The sequence below is a fragment of the Gopherus evgoodei genome, chromosome 4 (genome assembly GCF_007399415.2).
Source record: "Gopherus evgoodei ecotype Sinaloan lineage chromosome 4, rGopEvg1_v1.p, whole genome shotgun sequence".
Taxonomy (NCBI): Eukaryota; Metazoa; Chordata; order Testudines; family Testudinidae; genus Gopherus; species Gopherus evgoodei.
In genome coordinates this window covers 130811481-130835180 of record NC_044325.1, presented here as the reverse complement: position 1 = coordinate 130835180, position 23700 = coordinate 130811481, and the positions used below count along the sequence as shown (strand labels likewise).

Here is a 23700-nt window from a genome sequence, read left to right as displayed (position 1 = left end):
TCAAGGCACAGTCGCCCTGTAGGAAGAAGAATTCTGGAACAGGCACCTTTTATAAGCAAGATATTTTACTTACAATTTGGCTTTCATTTGTGTGGAAAGAAATACTTTATGCAGCACAAAGGAGAGTTACAAAAATGTATTACTCTTCATTGGCTCAACACACAATATCCTCCCCAAAATTCACCTCAGGAGTGTTGATTGGAACTCATGTAGGTGAATGAATTTTCTTAAAATAAACTGAAATGCTCAGTATTGTGACCTACATGTGATACTGATTGTGAAGAGAGAGGACAAGTTCTATTGTTAATGGTTAATACCTAAGGCTAAGATCTTGTCACGGATATTTTTAGTAAAAGTCAGGAACAGGTCATGGGCAATAGTAATAACAATAATAATAATAAAAAAATCATGGAAGCCCATGACCTGTCCCTGACTTTTACTAAAAACATCCATGACAAAATTGGGAGCCTAGGCATCTGCACATGGACTGGGAGCTCCAGGGTCCCCTTCCACTGGTGGCTCCAAGTGGCCGAGGTTTCCCCCAGTTGCCCACAACAGCCGGAAGCTCCAGGGGTCCCCCCTGCCACTGCAGCGGTGGGGATCCCCTGTGCTGCCCGCCGTGGCAGGAAGCTGCAGGGATCCCCCGTGCCACCTGTGGTGGCCGGGAGCAGCAGGGGGCTCCTGCATCTCCTGGCCTCCACAGGCACCAGGGGACCCTGCAGCTTCCGGCCAGCGCTGGCTGAAGGCATGGATTCTGTGACTAAATCGAACCCTTGTTAATACCACACTTCAGAGAAGTCCCCAAGGAAATTCAATTCATTCCATATCCAAAGTAGTATAGCATTCTGTTTGATCCTCATCTTACGCATTAATGTGTTATGTCAGACATATCAACTTTACAACAATGGAATCCTATGATGAATAAATATATTTATGATCTTCTAAAAGTTCTCTTGTGCATCTTTACAATGAAAAAGTGCTAAGTGTCCTCTTGCCATAGTTTGCACAAAGAGGTCTACCATACACTTCCAATTTTCTGTATCTTGGTTTTCCAGCACTTTATAAATGACAGCTCACATGTACAATATGAAACAGTAGAACAATGTAATCATTGATATTGCCTATAATCTCCAAATGGGGAGGGCTGCAACTGGGAGGGATCATCTGAAAATTGAGGGCCTGTTAAAGGGAAGAAAATAATAAAGGCAAAAGGAAGATTAGTAGGACAGTGATTTATGACAAAATATTATGATACACTTTCAAAGTATTGTCTGTTTGCATAAATCCTTTCTGGATTAGCAGGACCAAGAATAAAGAAGGCTTCCATGTACATAGTCTCTTTCACTCAATGAAATCAAAGCATTACTCACAAAAATAAAGCCTCACTCATGCAAGGTTGGTTGTGTTTTCATCCCCATTTTACAGACAGAAGACATGCGGTACGGAGAGATGAAAGGAAAGATTTTCAGAATTACCTGCATAATTTAGGAGCCTAAATCCCAATGACTTCCAATGGGATTTAGACACTTTGCCCAGTATCAGTTAGCCAGTGTAGCTGAATGAATACTACTATGGAGCCCTGACTTCTAGGGCTTAGCTCTGACCACTACATGCACAGGTTTTTATTATTTAGACACATGCAGCGTAAGATAGGTAAACAGTTAACACTCCTTCACTAATAACTCACATGTGTTACAAGAAACTACACAACTGGAATTAATTTGCAAACTATACACCATTAAATTAGGCTTGAATAAAGACTGGGAGTGGATGGGTCATTACACAAAGTAAAAACTATTTCCCCATGCTTATTTTTCCCCTACTGTTACTCTCACCGTCTTGTCAACTGTTAGAAATGGGCCATCCTGATCATCACTACAAAAGGTTTTTTCTCCTGCTGATAATAGCCCACCTTAATTGATTAGTCTAGTTATAGTTGGTATGGTAACACCCGTTTTTTCATGTTCTCTGTGTATATACATCCTTCTACTGTATATTGCACTGCATGCATCCAATCAAGTGGATTTTATCCCACAAAAGCTTATGCCCAAATAAGTTTGTTAGTCTCTAAGGTGCCACAAGGACTCCTCGTTCTTTCTGCTGATACAGACTAACACGGTTACCACTCAAACATGATTTACAAAACAATTCTGGATCAAAGAAGAAAGTTTATGATAATTTGGAGACACCAATAAGAATGCTACTGAACAGACGCTGAAATACCAGGTCAGCAGGAATTAGTGTCTTAAATATACCTAAAGGCCTGTGTAAGTCACGACTTCACAGACTCCATGGAAATAGTGAAATTAGCTCCTCCCCACTGAGGCTGCAGCTGCTCATTGCAGGTTAGCAGGCCTTGACCCATCCTGGAGGAGGACAGGAAGGTGGTGGGCCAGTCCTATCCCAGGGACTAAGAGGAGCAGCTTCACCACATAGTGCAGCTGGTTCAGCCTGGCCCAGGGCAGGGATCGTGGCCCAGCTTGCTTTGTGCTCAGATTCAGCCCAGGACTCCACAGCTGACAGAGGGAGAGGCACTGATAATGCAGTGATTAGGAGCTCCAGCCTGGCCCAGCCCACAGTGGTCCCCAGCAGGCCCAGGGGAAACTGTGCGCAGGAGCCATCCACCAACTGAAGCCAATGCCAGCGCCACTTGGAACACAAGCAGGTGTGTGAGAGGGCCGACCGCAGTCAGAAGAATTGGGGTGCAGGGATGGTTCCCAGTCTCATTCCTTGCCAGCTGGTGCTACAATGTCTCCCCTGAGCCCGGTTGCTGTGGGGCAGGCTGAAGGTCCTAATCACCACATTTCCACTGATGCTCCCCCCAAACAGAAAGCAGCAGAATTGGCCTGGTCCAGAGCTGAGTGCAGGGCAAGCTGGATGCCAACTCCTACCCCAGCAGCATATGGTGACACTCTCTCACCCTGCCATCTTTCTCCATTCCCCAGGACAGGTCCAGGACTGGAACAGTCTGCTAACTCCCATGAACAGCTGCAGCCTCAGCAGGGAGGTGGAAGCAGGGATGCTCACTTCTGCCTCCCTGCAACTGGAAAAGTCTTTTGGCTGCCATGCATACCCCATGAAATACAAACATTGCCCCAGCTTGTTGTTATGGGGGAGCACAGATAGTGTTGTACAGATAAATCCCTGAGAAATCACAATTTATTTTTTTTTTAAATCATGGCAGCATCATGGAGCAATTTTGTTTTATTTTCAGGTTGGCCTGTTACTTAGATCCAGTCTACACTGCATGTGCAATAGTGTTTTTGTACCCAGGCTGTGAAAGGTACCTATGACTTTGTTACAACTCTCAGAGGTATGTTCACACATAAGCTTTTTTCACAACAGCTATCACACTTTTGCCTGTTTATCTCAGTGCATTCTGGGGAAAAAAAAAAAAATCTAGGCAGCTATCCTAGCTATCCTCATTAGAAGACAGAATGCTCAGAGGACATGTACAAAGAATGGTACCAGCAATACAGAGATCAGTGCACTCTAGGATGTCCTACTGCACAGAGAACTGGGAAGGAGGAAGATGGGCAAACCTAACTAAACACTACATAGGCACAGATGGAAGGTTCTGTCTACACTGGAAAACTTTATAACCTTGTTGTAGAAACACAACCATGCATCATCGTCAGCTGCTGGCAAGGCCAGCACATGCAACTCCCAGGGATACCAGCCAGGTATTAAACATGTTTTATATCGATCCAGGCCATGTTTACAGCCAGCTATGTAAATAACTGGTTACAAACTCAGTTAACCAGAGTCTCTGACTTCATTTTCTTTTAAAGAGATAGTCTCTCACTATTATAGTTGCAAAGAAAACTTTTCTCTGTGAAGATTTCAATATTTTAAGCACTGTAATGGTCTATGAGTATTATCCCCATTCTACATATGAGACAACTGAGGCAGACAGGTTAACTGATTTGAACCAGTAAGTCAGAGGAAGAAATGAGAACAGACTTCTAGTCCTGCTGCTATAAACACTACACTGTCCTTCCTCTGAAAATTATTCAAATACAAGAACATAGGCCAAATATATCTAGGAATGCTATATTCCTAATGATGAGGTGGTAGAGACCAGGTGTAAAGTAGGTGGCCTGGAATATCATGCAATATCGAAATATAATCAGGGAAAGTGGATCTCCACAGTCACTTAAGAGATTTGGGGTCCTCACTAACTTAAAATGGTTGTTTCTAGCTCCCTTCCAGTCGAAAAGAGCCTTTAGAACATGAACTGTGGTCTATGTTAGTCTGCAATCAAATAGGAAAAGCTTCCCAAATTAATCTTATTTATGTTTTGATGCTGCATGTTAATTATCAGTGACATTGATCCTTCATGTTCTTGGAAATGCACACACTAAACAACACTTATACTTTGTACCAGCACAGATGTGCTATTTGGGCCTGACACAGCAAAAATGGATGGGAACACCTGCCTTATCTCAGTACATAAGTAAACTTTGTCACAAAATGTCCATGTGAATGGCTTTTGCCCTCCAGATAATAGTCTCTCTCAGAAATGGCATCACCACATCATATTACTGCCTACAACATTAATCTGCCTTTCTTTTTCATTAGGTCCCTGAATATACCTGATCAATTGCATCACAGAAGAGAGACTATTATCTGCAGGGCAAAAGCCATTCACATGTACATTTGTGACAAAGTTTACTTACGTACTGAGATCTGTTCTGCTGACCTGCCTATGTGTGAATAATGTGGAAGATGAGAAGGGGACAAAAAGGTACAAATGTGATAAGGTTGGAGGAAGGGATGCAAACAAATTCACTCCTACAGTACCTATTATATATATTTTTAAAAATCTGCATAACTGAACTATACATTGGAAAGACAAATATAGAATGAAGACAATCAGAATCCTAAAGACATCCTAAAAAATGAATCCGGTATTTCAATACCTGAAAAAGGAATCTGGCCATTTCATTTCCCATAAACTGTTGTGCTTGAGTGTTTGTATTCTGAGAAAGCATTACAAACATTTTGAGGTACTGTAATCTGAAGTGCAGAACACATACCATTTGGAAATTGTGTGGAGGCAAATCTTGTTAATAGGATACCAGCTCCTTCAATTAAAGCTAGAAGTATTCCTCCCATAGCAGCTGAACCAACCATGGCAACTGGTCCATCTAAAAATGTCAGAATACAAAACAGATTGCTTTTCAAAACCCTGTTTTGTACAGGATTGGCAATTTATACATCACTTTTAATAAATTACCACCACTCCAGTGATCTGACTGTGAAGTAGATTTGTCACCACTGACATTACAAGTAAAGATATAATTACCACACATAATTGTCCCTAATGAAACAAGATAGTACTGGTACTCTTTAAGAGTACAGACATTTTAGTTTGCTTTTCTTTAGCACCTTCCATCCACAGACTTCAAAATACTTCATGATGCCCTAATGAGTTAGGTGCTATTTATTATTTGTATTGCAGTAGTGCCTAAGGGCCCTAGCCTGGACTCCATTGTGCAAGGTGTTGTAGCGTTATCCTCATTCTACAAAGGGAGATATGAAAGCAAAGAAAAGGTATTTTGCCCAGGGTTTCACAGACGATCAGTGGCAAATCTTGACTCCTAGTTCTGTGCTTTAATCACTACACAATCCTTCCTCATAGTATTGGCAGTGGCCAAACAAAAAACTCAAGCACATGCTTAAGTCCATCCCTTTTCACAAAAGTGTCTAGTCTCCAGATTCTGTGCTGGAGTTAATAGATGGGAGTCCAAGTTGTCATTCGTGGACATATTTAATTCAACTATTATCCAGATTAAAGATCATTTTTACCATTAAGAAACTAGACTATTTAGAATATTTGTATTTATAAACACAAATGTACTTACTATATGTAAAATAATACTATCCATGCTTAATTTGTCATCCACAAAATTAGATCTTCAATGTCCATTAAGACCCACAAAAAACCCTTTCAACTAACAGTGTTGTCATCATTAACACACTCAACAAAACATTGTTGAGAAGGTCTAACTGCTCTACTTCCAATTTTTACAAATGGAACAATTCAGGAGAGCATTAAGAACATGTTTAGGTCCCATGGACTACTGAGAATACTTCCTGAATTGGGCCTAAATGGAGTATTGCAACTTTAAAGTAAACTCTAATCCACCATGTTAAAAGATCTTTAAATAACCATTTTGAATGTATTATGCCACTATTGATAAAACAGTCAAGACAATTACAACATACTATATTCTTAAAAATAGAAAACAAAAAGGGTTAATATTGCTTTTTAGGTATATGGGATTCCAAAGTTTCATAAAAGATAAATGAAGTTCTTTCTAATTACCTGATCATCACTGAAATGTCTGACAGGCACAAAAAATTGGTGTTTATAGTTTAATATAAAGGCTTTTCAATACCCATTGCCCCCAGGTCGCAGTTCCTTACTTCTTGAGGCCAATATGGCTCCAGTTAAGGCACCACTTGTGATTGAGTTCCATGGATCTTCTTTACCCCTCATTTTCACCATACTACAGTCAATCATGGAAAAGAGACCACCCCAGACTGCAAAGCTACCTGTTTGGGAAAAAAAAATTTTAAAGCACAGTAACCAAAGCTATACTCCAGCCACATTATAAAGTTGTGTGTTGGAATATTTTAGGAAATTTACTTTTGAGCCTTAAAATATACCCAAACTCACAAAAACTAGATTAAAACATTAAATAAACAAAAATCAGGAAATATCCTTACTCATCCAATAAAGTGGGTAATAATATTTACTGTTTTGCTTTAGACAACAAAATGCCTCCCAAATATCAGTGATTGTAAAGCCATTAAGCCATCCTACTACTGCTGACTTAATGATCAGAGGATCTTTAGTATTTAACTATAAATTTAACAGTTTAAAGGTTTTTTTCCCTTCTGCCAATGGAACCATCATAGAAGTGTAGGACTGGAAGGGATCTCAAGAGGTTTTCTAGTCCAATCCCCTGCACTCAAGGTAAGTATTGTCTAGACCAGTGGTCACCAACCCCAGTCGATCCTAGAGGATGTCCCAGTTAATCGCGACCTCCAGTGGCATAGTGTAGCTGCCTTTAAGGCAGACTCCCTGCCTACCCCAGCCACCCGCCGCTCCCAGAAGAGACCAGCACAGCCTCGGGTGGGGGGGACAGAGGTCTCCCGCCGTGCGCTGTGCCTGCCTGCAAGCACCACCCCTGCAGCTCCAATTGGTCGGGACAGCTGCAGGGGCAGTGCTTGCAGAGAGAGGCAGCGTGCAGAGGCACATGCCCCTCTCACCACAAGGGCCACAGGGCCATGTTGGCCCCTTCTGGGAGCGGTGTGGGACTGTGGTAGGGACGGAGCCTGCCTTAGCCTTGCTGTGCCTGCTGCCAACTGGGAGCCACTAGAGGTAAGTGCTGCCCGGTGGGAGGCTGCACCCCAAATCCCATCCCTGAGCACCCTCCCAGAAACAGTACTCCATACCCCCTCCTGCACCCCAACACTCTGCCCCAGCCCCTCCTGCACCCAAACTCCCTCCTAGAGCTTGCACTCCTCACCTCCTCCTGTACCCCAACCCCCTGCACCCTCCCACACTGCAAACCCCTCAGCCCCAGCCCAGAGCCTACACCCCTTCCCGAACCCCCTGAAAGTGAGTGAGGGTGGGGGAGAGCAAGCAATGGAGAGAGGGGAGATGGAGTGGGCAAGGCTTTGGCGAAGGGGCTAGGCAGATCCTGGGTTGCCTTTAGATTCAAAAAGTGATCTTGAGCGTCAAAAGGTTGGAGTCCACTGATCTAGATCATCCCTGACAAGTATTAGTCTAACCTACTCTTAAAAATCTCCAATGACAGAGAGTCCACAACTTTCCTAGACAGTTTATTCCAGTGCTGACTGTTAGGAAGTTTTTCCTAATGTCCAACTTAAACCACCCTTGCTGCATCTTGTCCTATCCTCAGAGGTTAAAGAGAACAATTTTTCACCCTCCTCCTTGTAACAACCTTTTATGTACCTGAAAACTTATCATACCCCCCAACCACCCAGTCTTCTCTTCTCCAGACTAAACAAATCCAATTTTTTCAATCTTCTCTCATAGGTCATATTTTCTAGACCTTTAATCATTTTTGCTGCTCTTCCCTGGACTTTCTCCAGTTTGTCCACATCATTCCTGAAACGTGGCACTCAGAACTGGACACAATACTCCAGTTGAGGCCTAATCAGTGCAGAGTACAGCAGAACTACTTCTCATGTCTTGCTTACAACAGTCCTGCTAATACATAAAAATCATAAATCATAAACAAATGCTGTATGACAGTTTAGTATCTTATTTCAATACTGCTTTTGTCATCTCCAAAACGTTTAATATTAGTCTGTATGGCAGCTGCCAGCAGAATGCCACTGGCAAGATTTCTAGAAAGGCAAATTAAAAAACTACCTAACAAAAATCTAGTTCAGTACATTTTCTTGCAATTCTCTTTATTTTGCAGTGCCTTCATGCTTGTAAAAGCTTAATGCCAGAAAATAAAAACAGGAGACTTCAGTCCTCTATTTTAAGAAGGGCACGATGAACAGCAACAATAGCTTCTCCAGAATGCAATACCAATTTTTGTGCTCTTCAAGAAGTCTGCTGCCATCAATGCATTTTCTTCCTTCAATTTTTCCCTCTTGCAAGATCTAGTCAATATTCCTTCCTCTTTCCTTCTTGAAATAAAATTACCCAGAACATACAACTTTTTGTTAGAATAGCAACAGTGAGACAAGGAATATAACTTCATGTATACCTTATTACCAAATAACCTTTACGGGTGATAGGATTGTTAAAGCTTCATTTTGACTAAATCCTTGAAACAGCCACCAAGAGACCAAATATGGATAATAATGTTGTGATTTTGGACAGCTGTCCACTGAGACCTCCGACTCCTTTTACAAAAACAACATACTGTAGGTCAGATAACCAGTTGGGGGTAGATCCAAAAAGGGGACTCAGGCTCAGCACTACAGTGCCTAACTTTAGGTGCCCTGACACTTAGTGGAATCCATAGCTCCAAATTAGGTGCTCAAGCTCCCTATACAATGTATGTGGAGGGTTAGGCACCTAAAAAGTGTATTTACAAAAGCCAACAGAGTGGGGAGCTGCCTAAGTTAGCCCATAGGAAATGTAAAGCTAGAAGGGACCTTGAGAGGTCATCTAGTCCAGCCTCCCAAACTGAGGCAGGATCAAGTACACTTAGATCATCCCTGACAGGGGTTTGCCTAATCTGTTCTTCAAAACTTCACTTGGAAGCCTGGTCCAGTGCTTATCTAGCCTTGTGGTTAAAAATTTTTTCCTAATATTTAGCCTAATTCTCCCTTGCGGCAGATTAAGGTCATTACTTCTTCCTACCTCCAGAGGCCATGGAGCAGTAATCACTATCTTCTTTATAACAACCCTTAACATATGTGAAGACTTACCATGTTCCTCCTCAGTCTTCTTTTCTCAAGACTAAACATACCCAATTTTTTTAAACCTTTCCTCACAGGTCCAGTTTTCTAAATCTTTTATCACATCTGTTGCTTTCTTCTGGACTCCCTCCAACTGGTCTATATCTTTTATAAAGTGTGGCAGCCAGAACTGGCACACAGTATTCCAGCTGAGGCCTCACCAGTGCTAAATAGAGCAGGACAATTACCTCCTGTGTCTTACATACAATACTCCTGGTAACAACGCACCAGAATGATAACTTCACAATTGCATCTCATTGTTGACTCATATTGAATTTATGATAGACTATAACCCCCAGATGCTTTTCAGCAGTGTGACCACCTAGTCAGTTATTTCCCATTTTGCAGTGTGGTACTTTGTACCTGTTTTTATTGAATTTCACCTTGTTGATTTCAGATCAGTTCTCCAGTTTGTCAAATGAATTTTGAATTCTAATCATGTTCTCTGAAGTGTTAGCAACTTCTCCCAGCTTGGTGTCATAGACATATTTTATAAGCATCCTCTCCACTCCATTTCCAAGTCATTAATGAATGGCAAGGAAGGGTGTGGTATAAGCCCAGCCCTTTAAAGGGACTTAGGCACCTAACTCCAAGTCAGAGGGAGAGATTCACAGCCACGAACCCTCTCCTGGAGTTAGGCATCAAAGCTAGGTCAATCCTTTCTAGCAAAAAGCAGAAGGAGGAAGAAGAGGTGGCAGCAGCTATCGCTTCGTTCCCTATAGTTCTGTGGTCAGTGCATACAATTCCCAAAGAGGAGCAGGGTCTTGAAGTTCAGTCTCTCACTTCCCAAGTGAGTGCCCTAATCACTGGGCTATGGGGTATCCTGGGATAGGTTTCTCTCTCTGGTTCCTGTTAAAGCTGGTCAACTTTGTATAAAATAATTAAATATTCATTGGAATAGGCACTTCAGCCTCACTCTTTATATCCCAGAGGAGTTCCCTAATCACTGAGTTCTAACGTCACTCTCACTTTCTCTCTGGCCCAATCCACTAGGCATGCTCTAAGGTGACCTTTGAGCACTCTTACTGGATCAGGCCCCACAGGCAAGATAGGTGGCAAACATCTAGTTTGGAAATCTCACTGGGGCTTAGGTACGAAGCAGGTGTCAGGTAGGTGTGCACACTATCAGCAGAAATGTAGGCACCTGAAGGGTTAGATGGCAACTGAGTATTGAGGGTCTAAATTTTGACTTAAGTGCCTCAAATGGCAGTTAGGTGCTTTTGTGGATCAAGTCCTTAGAGGTTCTGAATCCCATCCAAATCCCCTGAGCTATTCTGTTCCCTTGAAGTTCTCTTTTAAAGTTGGAAAAAGACTTAAAACAGACTTAAGTGTACAGACTGCAATTACCTCCCAATTGTGGTGCTCTGGTTTTAATAGCTGTCAAACTTCCCCGCAGCCGGTGGTTTACACCCTAAAATAAACCAAAGACGACAATCAGAATGAAAAAAACCTGAACATTTAATTTTTACAGCTAATTAATTGCATGCTTTCAGACCCAGTTATAGTTATTACTAAGCATCTGGAAGTTTTCATTATAAATCTGTTTTTGTCAGGAATTTATTAAAAACTGCCATTTCATACATAAACTGATGAAGTGGAATTGTTTATAATTCATATAGTTATCAATGCTTTCTGACATTTTCATTTTCGGTTAATATTTAGTATGTAATTATAACGCCTGTAAACTACACAAATAGTTGTATATAATTGTCTGTGATGATGTAAAGTCTAATTGCTGGACCACTTATTTTTTCCTTTACTTTTTTCTTTTTTTTTTTTTTTTAAACCAAGACACCAAGTAATGTTTTTACCACATTAAAAAAACAAATGTTACATGATAGTATTTTACATTTATATATAGTAGAACCTCAGAGTTACAAACACCAGAGTTACAAACTGATCATTTAACCACACCCCTCACTGGGAATTGGAAGTACACAAATCAGGCAGCAGCAGAGACTCCCCCCCGAAAAAACAAAAGGCAAATACAGCATTAAATGTAAACTATTAAAAAAAAAGAAAAGCAGTATTTTTCTTCTGAACAGTAAAGTTTCAAAGCTGTATTAAATCAATGTTCAGTAGTAAACTTTTGAAAGAACAACCATAATCTTTTGTTCAGAGTTGCAACTACTTCAGAGTTACGAACAACCTCTATTCCCGAGGTGTTCATAACTCTGAGGTTCTACTGTAGTTCCTTTTCTCCTGAATGATCCCAAATTGCTTCACAAAGTATACACGCAGAAAACCAATGAAATTCAGAGTGGAAGCATGTCAACAGATAATTCTTGTACAACATAATGCACACAAGTGAACAGAGAGGAAATTTCATCCACATATGCTAGGGAAACCTACTTTTATGAGAGACTGCCATGGGAATGTTAAAGAGAAACTGTTACTACACTTCTGTCTAAAAATATATCATCTATTACTGTTACAAGCAACTCCCAAGACTGCTATACTAGAAAGATATTAGTGAAAATATTTAAATTTTCAGTTTTACAGCAATTTTTCTATAGTCAGTTTTACTATTTCTCCTACAGAATTTTTGTTTCTCCCATATAATCAGTTTTCATCATTTGTGTCTTTCACACCGCAACAGTGAAGAGAAAAATATTTTTAAAACATGAAAATACGGTTTTATCTTCAAATTTAATAGAACTCAAAAAAAGTGTAGCAATCAAACTATTTTAAACTCTTAAAAAAAAAACTTAGATTTTTTTTTTTTTAATTAAGATGGTGTCACTTTTGCTTCCACACAGAACAGAGAGGAATTCAACTTTTAAGATCAATAACCTTTCCAGAATGGAGAGAGGTAAATAGAAGTGTTCCCAAGGGGTCTGTACTGGCACCATTGCTGTTGAACATATCCATAAATGATCTGGAACATGGGGCAAACAGTGAGGTGACAAAATTTGCAGATGATACAAAATTACTCAAGATAGTTAAGTCCAAAGCAGATTGAGAAGAACTATTGAGTAACTGGGCAACAAAATGGCAGATGAAATTCAGGGTTGATAAATGCAAAGTAATGCACACTGGAAAACAATCTCAAACTATACATACAAAATGATGATTCTCAGAAAACATCCACTCAATGTGCACAAGTAGTACCCCAACCACTGGATGAGAAGGGGTTTAAACAGAGATCTGCCACCTCTTATGTGTATGTCCTAACCCAGTGTTCCCAAACCTTGTGTGTCTTTTTTTTTTTTTTTTTTGCAAACCACCATCACATATACGCATCCTCCAGCCTGGCACCGCAACCCTAATCAGTAGCATAGCTGGCGGGGGGAGAAGGGGAGCGGCCGCTCCCCTGAGCACTCACTCGGCGCTTCCCAGCACAGTCGGGTCTTTGGCGGCACTCACTTGGGGCTTCACTGTGTGCATCTTGCAGCGGCGACTCTTGCGGCCAGTGCTTCTCCTGCTCCTCCCGCCCTTGCTTTGTGTCAGCCGGGTGATGCTCCTCTCTGTGCCCGCTGGGGAGTGCCTGTTAGTTTGTGGCTCCGGCTGCACTTGGCTGAGGACTAATCCAGCGCAGGTTTCCCACAGGCAGCTCTTGGTGACGGCAGCAATTCGGCAGCAGGTGCTTCAGTCGCTTCGGGTCTTTGACGGCAATTCAGTGGTGGGTAATTCGGTGGCAAGACTTGGGTTTTGTTTTTCTTTTCTTTTTTTCCTTCGCTGCTTCACAGAGGGTGGCACCTTTTTTAATGTGTTCGCTCCCCCGGCTCTTAGAACCTGGCTATGACACTGATCCTAATCCTGGCCAAGTGTGGAGAGGAGGCTTTGGGCCAGGGGAGCAAGCCTGCCCTGAACTCACCCCACAGCGACAGCTCCTGTTTTACTGAGCTCAGTCCAGCTCCCTGCTCTCAGCATTGCGACCTGGTGCAGGGAGCAGAGTGCGACTTAGTTTGGCTGATGAAAGATGTGGTCCGGCTGCCCCTCCAAGTGGCACTGCGACCCCAGGCACCAGGTCACAATGCCTGGGAAGGGACAGGAGCCACTGCTGCAAGGTGAGTGCGGGGTGGGCTTATTCTTCTCATACACTTCTCCTGGCCTGCATGTGTGTATGTCTGCCTAGGCCAAGGCCCAGTGACAAACTTAATCCGGCCCTGGACATGGCAACCCATCTAGAACCTTCCCATGATGCACTGGTGGGTCAGGACCCACTGTTTGGGAAACACTGACCTAGTGGACGGGCTTTCGTGAATCTCGTTCTTAGGTGCTTATCTCTCTCCACTCATTGTATAGAAAGCACGTGCACCCAACCCAGGTTTGTGAATCCCGGTGATTTTCTAGGCCCCCCTGTAGGAAGATGTCTCAAAGAGGTTTCCCTGGAGCTGCCACCAGCGGTATAAGCTACAGAGAACATGCAGAAGGCATTGAGCTGGTGTAGAGGCACAAGACTTCTAAACAGATAGACTTGGAATCCATGTGGCTCGTGGGTGATTTACTTGGCCTGCAACCTGTTCTGCCCTGCCTCTCAATACGATGACTTCATAGAAGTACTTCATAGAATATCAGGATTGGGAGAGACCTCAGGAGGTCATCTAGTCCAATCCCCTGCTCAAAGCAGGATCAATCCCACAACTGAATCCCCAAATCCCTAAATGGCCCCCTCAAGGATTGAACTTCCAAACCCTGGCTTTAGCAAGCCAATGCTCAAACCACTGAGCTATTTTCTCCTCTTAGGTCACTCCCACACGTTTACTGTTGGAAGGAAAGGGAAGCAAAGCTACTATTAGTTTATCTACAAGAAATTATTTTACTCACCACTGGGGAATTTCTGAACCCTTTGATAGCCTGGAAGATTCCACCACCTATGGCTCCCATTGTGAAGGCACCACCACAGTCATCCACTATCCGCCAGGGGCTAAAGAGGGGGGAAAAAAAAATTAAAGTGCTGAAATCCATGCTAAAGAACATGAAAACTACCATCATTTCTCAATTATACATTAGCTCAGTGTACCCATGCTCTCCCAAAATACTTACAAAACTCTAAGATTTTCTGGCAATTCATGTACAAAGTTAATGACATGTTATTCGAAAATGAGAATGAAATAAGACTGCCAACTGCAATATCTGTCACATCTAGTTTACTGACTTCCCAGCAAGACCAACACCATATTTACATACAACAGAACCCCATTTATCCAATCTAATTGGGACCGGGGCCAGACTGGATAATGAAAAATTCATATAATCAGAATAAAGAAAGCTCTTTGCCCAATCTGTTATTTAAAGATGCAGAGTTACTTTTAAACTAGCTGACCCCTCCTGGAAAAGCATTAAAACTTACCCCTCCTTCTTATCTACTTAACTGAAAATACAACCCCTCGTTCTTGTGCAGCAAGAGAGTCGGGCCACCCACCCTGCCCAGGGCTGACAGTCTGATCCACACTGCCTGATTTGGTTAATACGGAGAGCCAGAAAATGGAGGCTTGGATAAATGGGGTTCTACTGTACTTAGTGGCACAGAAATCATACCAAAACAAACCAATGATTTATCTATAGCTTGACAACCTGCCTCCCTATGGTGGTGAACATCTTCTAATTCAAAAGGAAGATTTAACCTCTTCATCCAATCATGCACCTAGCCAAATTTCCCCTCCTCTTTGCTCCCTTATAATGGAACTCTCCCACCCTCCCCTGGTGAAACTGATTTAAATTCTTCTCTTATGCAACATGTTTCCTTTGAGCACACAACAACAGACATTTAGGAATTACCAGACTGGATCAGGCTCAAGATTTATCTAGTCCACTATTCTGTCTCTAGCAGTAACCAGCACCAGAAACTTCATCAGGAAGTTCACCAAGAACCCTGCATCAGGAAAATGTGAGAATCTGCTCCCATATTATGTCTCGTCCTGATCTCTAACAGTTAGAGAATGGCTTCAGACCTACAACATGAAATTTACTAACCCTTCAAAGCTATTAATTACAACAATTCTACATAGTCTCATAATCCATATAAACATCCAATCCCTCTCTTTGAATACTTCTGATTTTTTAGATTCAATGACCTCCTATAGCAGTTAGATCCAGTTTCAATTTGCCACCTTTCAGTTTCATTTAATGTCATTTTGTTCTTCTGTTATGAGCCAGAGAAAACAGAAGCTCCCAAATCTGTCTGTAGACCATTTTATATATTTCTCTCATGTCCTTTCTAAAATTAAAAAAAACCAAGAACAATTTTTCAATCTCGCTTAAGAGTTTTTCAAGGCTCCTAGTCATTCTTGCTGTCCTTCTCTAAACCTCCTCTACAATATCCTTTAAGAGACAGAGTGACTGATACCACACAGGTTTCAGAGTGGGAGCCCTGTCAGTCAGTATCAGCTAAAACAAGGAGTCCTTGTGGCACCTTATAGATTAACAAATTTATTTGGGCATAAGCTTTCATGGGCTAAAACCCACTTCATCAGATGCATGCAGTGAAAAATACAGTAGGCAGGTATAAATACACAGCACATGGAAAAGATGGGAGTTGCCTTACCAAGTGTGTGTGTGGGGTGGAGGGTCAGTGCTAACGAGCCAATTTAATTAAGGAGGGTCCCTGTGTATTTATACCTGCCTACTGTATTTTCCACTCCATGCATCTGATGAAGTGGGCTTTAGCCCACAAAAATGTATGCCAAAATAAATTTGTTGGTCTCTAGGATGTCACAAGGACTCCTTCTTGTTTTTGCTGAAACCACATAGTATATTCTAAATGAAGGCAAGCTGTGGATTTTTACAGTGGCATTATATTCTCCATGTCATTCTCCATTCCATTCCTCTTTCATCTTAATATTTTGTTTGTTTTTTTACCCTGCAGCTGCATATTCAGAAGGCAAGAGCACTGAGTTGTTCATAGTACTGCCCCAGTCTCTTTTCTGAATGGATAAGTTAATTTAGAACCCTGTGGCTAAAAGACCAGTTCAAATTTTCTCTTCAGTCTGCCATCCCGTTTGCCCATTCAGCAAGCTTGATTAGATCATAGAATCAGAAGGTTAGAAGGGACCACAAAGGTAATCTAACCTCCTGCCAAGATGCAGGATTTGCTCTGTTTAAACCATCCAAGACAGTTGGCTCTCTAGCCTCCTTTTGAAAACCTCCCGTGAAGAAGCTTCCACAAGCTCCCTAGTTAGTCTGTTCCATTGCCCTACCGTTCTTACAGTTAGGAAGTTTTTTTCCTGAGATTTAATCTAATCTTCTGTGCTATAGTTTGACCCCATCGCCTCTTGTCCTGCCCTGTGGCAAGAGAGAACAACTTTTCTCCATCTCTTTTATGGCAACCTTTCAACTATTTGAAGACCACTATCCTATCCCCCTTTAATCTTTTTTCCAGATGAAATATACCCAGTTCCTTCAACCTTTGCACATATGGCTTGCATTAGATCACTTTGATAATCTTTGTCGCTCGCCTCTGGATCCTTTCATAAGGATATAAGAATGGCCATACAAAGGTCCATCCAGCCCAGCATCCTGTCCTCCAACAGTGCCAACGCCAGGCGCCCCAGAGGGAACGAACAGGCAACCATCAAGTGATCTGTCCCCTGCTGCCCATTCTCAACTTCTGGCAACAGAGGGTATGTCTACACTACGGGATTATTCTGATTTTACATAAACCGGTTTTGTAAAACATATTGTATAAAGTCGAGTGCACGCGGCCACACTAAGCACATTAATTCGGCGGTGTGCGTCCATGTACCGAGACTAGCATTGATTTCCCGAGCACTGCACTGTGGGTAGCTATCCCGTAGCTATCTCATAGTTCCCACAGTCTCCCCCGCCCATTGGAATTCTGGGTTGAGATCCTAATGCATGATGGTGCAAAAACAGTGTCGCGGGTGATTCTGGGTAAATGTCGTCACTCATTCCTTCCTCCGTGAAAGCAATGGCAGACAATCATTTCGCGCCCTTTTTCCCTGGATTGCCCTGGCAGATGCCATAGCATGGCAACCATGGAGCTCACTTTGCCTTTTGTCACTGTCACCGTATGTGTACTGGATGCCGCTGATGGAGGCGGTACTGCAGTGCTACACAGCAGCACTCATTTGCCATTACAAAGCAGCAGAGATGGTTACCAGTTGTTCTGTACCGTCTGCTGCTGTCATGGGTGCTCCTGGCTGGCCCCAGCTGAGGTCGGCCAGGGACGCAAAGACAAAAATGGGAATGACTCCCCGAGTCAATCCCTCCTTTATGGTTTATCTAAAATAGAATCAGTCCTGCCTAGAATATAGGGCAAGTGTACTAGAGAACCAGTGTATCAGAGAACCAGAGAGCACAGCCACTCCGTGTCAGATCCTGCAGAAATGATGAGCTGCAAGCCATTCACGGGGAGTGCCCCTGCAACAACCCCACTCATTGATTCCCTTCTCCCCTAACCTTTCTGGGCTACCGTGGCAGTGTCCTCCATTTGTGTGATGAAGTAATAAAGAATGCAGGAATAAGAAACACTGACTTTTTAGTGAGATAAAATGAGGGGGAGGCAGCTTCCAGCTGCTATGATAGTCCAGGCAGGACATTAAATGGTGAGGGGGAGAGGAGCCCAACATCCCTCTGCTATGATAGTCCAGGCAGTACAGAATCTTTTTTTTAAGACATGAAAGGGGGCGGGGGGGGGAGGGGGGCTGATGGAACTCAGCCCCCAGTTGCTATGATGAGGACGGTTACCAGCCGTTCTGTACATCTACCGGGAATCATTACTATTTTTACCCAGGCGCCCCCGGCCGAACTCACCTGAGGCCAGCCAGGAGCACTCACGGGCTGATGATGACGATGGATAGCAGTCATATTGTACCATCTGCCACTGGGGAGGGGAGGGGAGAGGACGCTGCTATTCATTGCTGCAGCACCGCGTCTACCAGCAGCATGCAGCAGACATAGGGTGACATATAAACAAAAGTCATGAAACGATTTTTTTCCCTTTTCTTTCACGGCGGGAAGGAGGGGAGAGGTGGGGTAAATTGACGACATATACCCTGAAACACCCAATGTGTTTGACCCTACAGGCATTGGGAGCTCAGCCAAGAATGCAAATGCTTTTCGGGGACTGTGGGATAGCTGGAGTCCTCAGTACCCCCTCCCTCCATGAGCGTCCATTTGATTCTTTAGCTTTCCGTTACGCTTGTCACACAGCACTGTGCTGTGGCCTCTGTCTATCATAGCCTGGAGATTTTTTCAAATGCTTTGGCATTTCATCTTCTGTAACGGAGCTCTGATAGAACAGATTTGTCTCCCCATACAGCGATCAGATCCAGTATTTCCCATATGGTCCATGCTGGAGCTCTTTTTGGATTTGGGATTGCATGGCCACCCGTGCTGATCAGAGCTCCACGCTGGGCAAACAGGAAATGAAATTTAAAAGTTCGTGGGGCTTTTCCTGTCTACCTGGCCGGTGCATCCAAGTTCGGATTGCTGTCCAGAGCAGTTACAATGGTGCACTGTGGGATAACCCCCGGAGGCCAATACTGTCGATTTGCGGCCACGCTAACCATAATCCGATATGGTAATACCGATTTCAGAGCTACTCCTCTCATCGGGGAGAAGTACAAAAACCGGTTTAAAGAGCCCTTTATATCGATATAAAGGGCCTCGTTGTGTGGACGGGTGCAGCGTTAAATCAGTTTAACACTGGTAAAATCGATTTAAATGAGTAGTGTAGACCAGGCCAGAGGCTAAGGACACCATCCCTGCCCATCTTGGCTAATAGCCATTGATGGACCTATCCCTCCATGAATTTATCTAGTTCTTTTAAAAACCCTGTTATAGTCTTGGCCTTCACAACATTCTCTGGCAAGGAGTTCCACAGGTTGAGTGTGAGCTGTGTGAAGAAATACTTCCTTCCGTGTGTTTTAAATCTGCTGCCTATTAATTTCATCAGGTCACCCCTAGTTCTTGTGTTATGCGAAGGAGTAAATAACACTTCCTTATTTACTTTCTCCACATCAGTCATGATTTTATAGACCTCTATCATATTCCCCCCATCCCTTAGCTGTCTCTTTTCCAAGCTGAACAGTCCCAGTCTTTTTAATCTCTCCTTCATACCCCTAATCATTTTTGTTGCCCTTTTTTGAATCTTTTCCAATTCCAGTATCTCTTTTTTTTAGATTGGGCAACCACATCTTCACGCAGTATTCAAGACGTGGGCGTACCATGGATTTATATAGAGGCAATATGATATTCAATCTTATTATCTAGCCCTTTCTTAATTATTCCCAACATTGTTTGCTTTTTTGACTGCTGCTGCACATTGAATAGATGTTTTCAGAGAACTATCCACAATGATTCCAAGATCTCTTTGAGTGGCAACAGGTAATTTAGACCCCATCATTTTGCATGTATAGTTGGGACTATGTTTTCCAATGTGCATTTCTTTGCATTTATCAATATTGAATTTGATCTGCCATTTTGTTGCCCAGCCACCCAGTTTTGTGAGATCCCTTTGCAGCTCTTCGCAGTCTTAAATATCTTGAGTAATTTGATGTTAAATTTAATTATATTATGGTCACTATTACCAATCAGTCCAGCTGAATTCACCTCTTGGACCAGATTCTATGCCCCACTTAGGACTAAATCAAGAATTACCTCTCTTCTTGTAGGTTCCAAGACCAGATGCTCCAAGCAGTAGTTATTTAAGGTGTCAAGAAACTTTCTCTCTGCATCCTGTTCTGAGGTGACATGTACACAGTCAATTTGGGGATAGCTGAAATCCCCAATTATTATAGCTTCTCTAATCTCCCTGAGCATTTCGCAGTCACTATCACCAACCTGATCAGGCGGTCAGTAGTATATCGCTACTGCTATATTCTTATTATTCAAGCATGGAATTGCTATCCATAGAGATTCTATGGTACAATTTGATTCATTTAAAATTTTTACTTCATTTGATTCCCCGCTTTCTTTCACATACAGTGTTACTTCCCCACCAGCACAACCTGTTCTGCCCTTCCAATATATTTTGTACTCTGGTATTACTGTGTCCCATTAATTATCCTCATTCCAGCAAGTTTGTGATGCCTATTATATCAATATCCTCACTTAATAAGATGGGTGAACTAGAGTGCTCATATTATTTAGAATTCTAGCATTTGTATACAAGCACTTAAAAAAATTGTCACTTTTCAGCTGTCTGCCATTACATCATGTAATTGAATAGGACTCTTTCATTTAACTGTTTCTCATCAGATTCTACCTGCATTTTATCACATTCCATCCTCTCATTACTAGGACATAGAAAATCTCCATTAATAGCTTCTCCCCAAAGGGATGTCTTTGCCTGAACCACATGCTCCTCTGCACCTGTCAGCTTTCCCCCAGCCCTTAATTTAAAAACTGCTCTATGACCTTTTTAATTTTAAGAGCAAGCAATCTGGTTCTGTTTTGGTTTAAGGGGAGCCCATCCTTCCTGTATAGGCTCCCCCTTTCCAAAAAGATGCCCCAGTTCCTAATAAATCTGAACTCCTCCTCCCTACACCATCATTTCATCCACGCATTAAGACCCTGCAGTTCTGCTGTCTACCTGGTCCTCCGCATGAAACTAGAAGCATTTCAGAGAATGCTGCCATGGCGGTTCTGGACTTCAATCTCCAGGACTTCTCCCCTATCCTTCCCTGTGTCATTGGTAGATACATGTATGGACCACTGGCTCCTCCCCAGCACTATACATAAGTCTGTCTAGATGTCTCAAGAGGTCCACAATCTTCACACCAAGCAGGCGGTTCTCCCTGCTATGTTTCTAATGATCAACTCCCCCTATTACCCACCTCTTCCTAATAACTGGAGTTCCCTAGCCCAGAGAGGTAACCTCAGCGCAAGAAGACATTATGACATCATCTGGAAGGAGGGTCCCAACTACAAGATCATTTCCCTCTGCTCCATTTGGATGTTCTCCTTCCCTGAGACTGTCGTCATCCTCCTCAACAGCACAGAGGCTGTCAGACCACGGGTGGGACTGTTCCACAATGTTCTGGAATGTCTCATCTATGTACCTGTGTCTCCCTTAGCTCCTGCAGCTCAGCCACTCTGGTCTCAAAAGCCCGTACAGTCTGAGGGCCAAGAACTCCTTGCACTGAATGCACATATCCAGGTTTTCTACATTCTTTCTATTCATTGGTGAACAAAATTGGACACAGTACTCCACCTGAGTCCTAACCAGCACCAAGTAGAGCAGTACTATCATTTCCTGTGATTTGCATGCTATGCCTCTGTTAAAGCAATCTAAAATTGCATTTGCTTTTCTTGCAACAGCATCCCATTGCTGACTCACATTGTAGTGATCAGTGCTGCTGCCAAGACAGTTTTCCAGTATTTGTGCAGTTGGTTTTTCTTCTTTAAGTGTAGCACCTACATTTGTTTTTGTTGAATTTCATTTGGTTGTCTATAGCAGTGGTTCTCAACCAGGGGTATGTGTACTCCTGGGGGTACTCAGAGGTCTTGCAGAGTGTTCTCAACTCATCTACATCACTGTTTCCTCAATGTAGGGGCTGCAGCCCCCAGGGGAGTCACAGGACAGGTTGCAAGTGCAGGGCCAGCAGTAGGGGGCAGCAAGCAGGTCAATTGCTCAGGGCCCCCTGCTACAGTGGGCCACACCTGCTTCAGCCCCATGTGGTGGGACTCAGACTTCAAACAAGGTTTACAAGTGAAAAAACAAGCTGAAGCATCACACTGAAATGCAAGTACAATATTTATATTCCAATTGATTTATTTTCTAATTATGTGGTAAAAATGAGAAAGTAAGCAATTTTTCAGTAATAGTGCCCATGCATCACTGTGACATTTCTGTATTTTTATGTTTGATTTTGTAAGTATTTTTTTAATGAGGTGAAACTTGGCAGTATGCAAGACAAATCACTCCTGAAAGGAGTACAGTAGTCTGGAAAGGTTGAGAACCACCGGTCTATAGCCCAGTTCTCCCATTTATCAATCCCTCTGAATTTTAGCTCTATCCTCCAAAGTATTAGCAAACTCTCACTTTGCGTCATCCACAAACCTGATCAGTATGCTCTGGATTCCTACCACCAAGTCATTATAAAAATGTTACCACCAGACCCAGAACAGAACCCAGTTGAACCTCACTTGAGAGCCCCCCCCCTCCCCAATCCGACATCATTCTATTAACAACACTTTGCTGGCAATTGCTTAACCAATTATGTATCCGCTTAACAGTGGTTCCAGCGAACCACCATTTCTCCAGCTTGCTTCTCAGAAGGTCGCCTGGCTCACTCAGAAGCACCCGCAGCTGTCTCCGGCCCCGACTCGCCGAAATCACGCTGTGAAGCTGGTCAATTCTGAAGCTGCCCCGTTATTTTTATAAGGGCATCACAGCTGTAACTCCCCCCGTTATTCTCCAGCCTGCCCTCCCGGCCTGTGGGCACAGCTGGCTGCCACCGGCCCCGCTCGCCGAGCAGTGACCCCGCTCCCGCCTCTGCGGGGCGCTCCAGGAGCTCCCTCGCCAAGAGCCCGCGGGGCTACGACGGCCTCGTGCTCTGGGGCGGCACACGCCATCCCTGCCCCCCCCTCGGCGCGGGGCTGCTCGGCAGGCCCAGTCCCGGACGGCGCGCGCCCCCGGCTGGGGGAGGGGCCCACGGGCCCGGCATGGCGCTGCCCAGCGTCCCCGGAACCGGCACAACCCCCAGATCAGAGGCGCGGGGCAGCGGCCGCCCGCGCGGCAGGCAGGGAGCCCGCCAAGGGCCGCTCACCAAGGCTCGCGCGCGTACTCCTCCATCTTGGGTCAGCTGCAGAGCCCGAGCCGGCAATGAATGAGTCACGTGACTGACCTAGAACACGTCCACGTTCGCTCGTGACCCTGAGGCAATGCGGTTGGCTCCAGCCGTGGCGTGCTGGCCAATGGGATTAATGGAGGGCCGGCCGGGCGCGCTGTCATTCGGAGTGGGCGGTCTTCGTCCTTTGACCCCAAACCACCTGATCCCTGCTGAGGCTGCCGGAGCCTGTAGGGGGCAGCCACGGTGATCGGCCCAGGTGGGCTGTTGCCTGTGCCCCCCCCCACCGTGTAACCCCAGGGTGGTGTGTTGTCTGTAGTGCCCCTCCCCCCCCACTGGGAGCTGGGGTGGTGGATTACCTGTGGTGCCCCCCCACTGATTCACAGAGCAGGAGGTGGCTGTGATTCCTCCCCTAGAGGGAGAAACATAGGAAGCTAATGGACTTTTGTGAAAAACATAGGAGATGACTGAGTTCGGCAAGAGTTATGTGGATTGCAGAGGAGCCAAAACTGGGACTCGGGTACTTTTGTGGTGCCCAACC

General features: G+C 43.8%; 1 protein-coding gene across 1 annotated transcript; it reads right to left on the bottom strand.

The window, feature by feature from the left end:
• Window positions 1-380: 380 nt before the first annotated feature.
• TIMM17A (translocase of inner mitochondrial membrane 17A) lies at window positions 381-23242 on the bottom strand. Its single transcript, XM_030561072.1, has 6 exons — window positions 23139-23242; window positions 14230-14329; window positions 10807-10870; window positions 6433-6561; window positions 5040-5150; window positions 381-1179 (listed from the first exon to the last, which is right to left on the bottom strand). The coding sequence occupies exons 1-6, from the start codon at window positions 23162-23164 to the stop codon at window positions 1109-1111; spliced, it is 501 nt and encodes a 166-aa protein (XP_030416932.1). The 5' UTR covers window positions 23165-23242; the 3' UTR covers window positions 381-1108.
• Window positions 23243-23700: the final 458 nt, after the last annotated feature.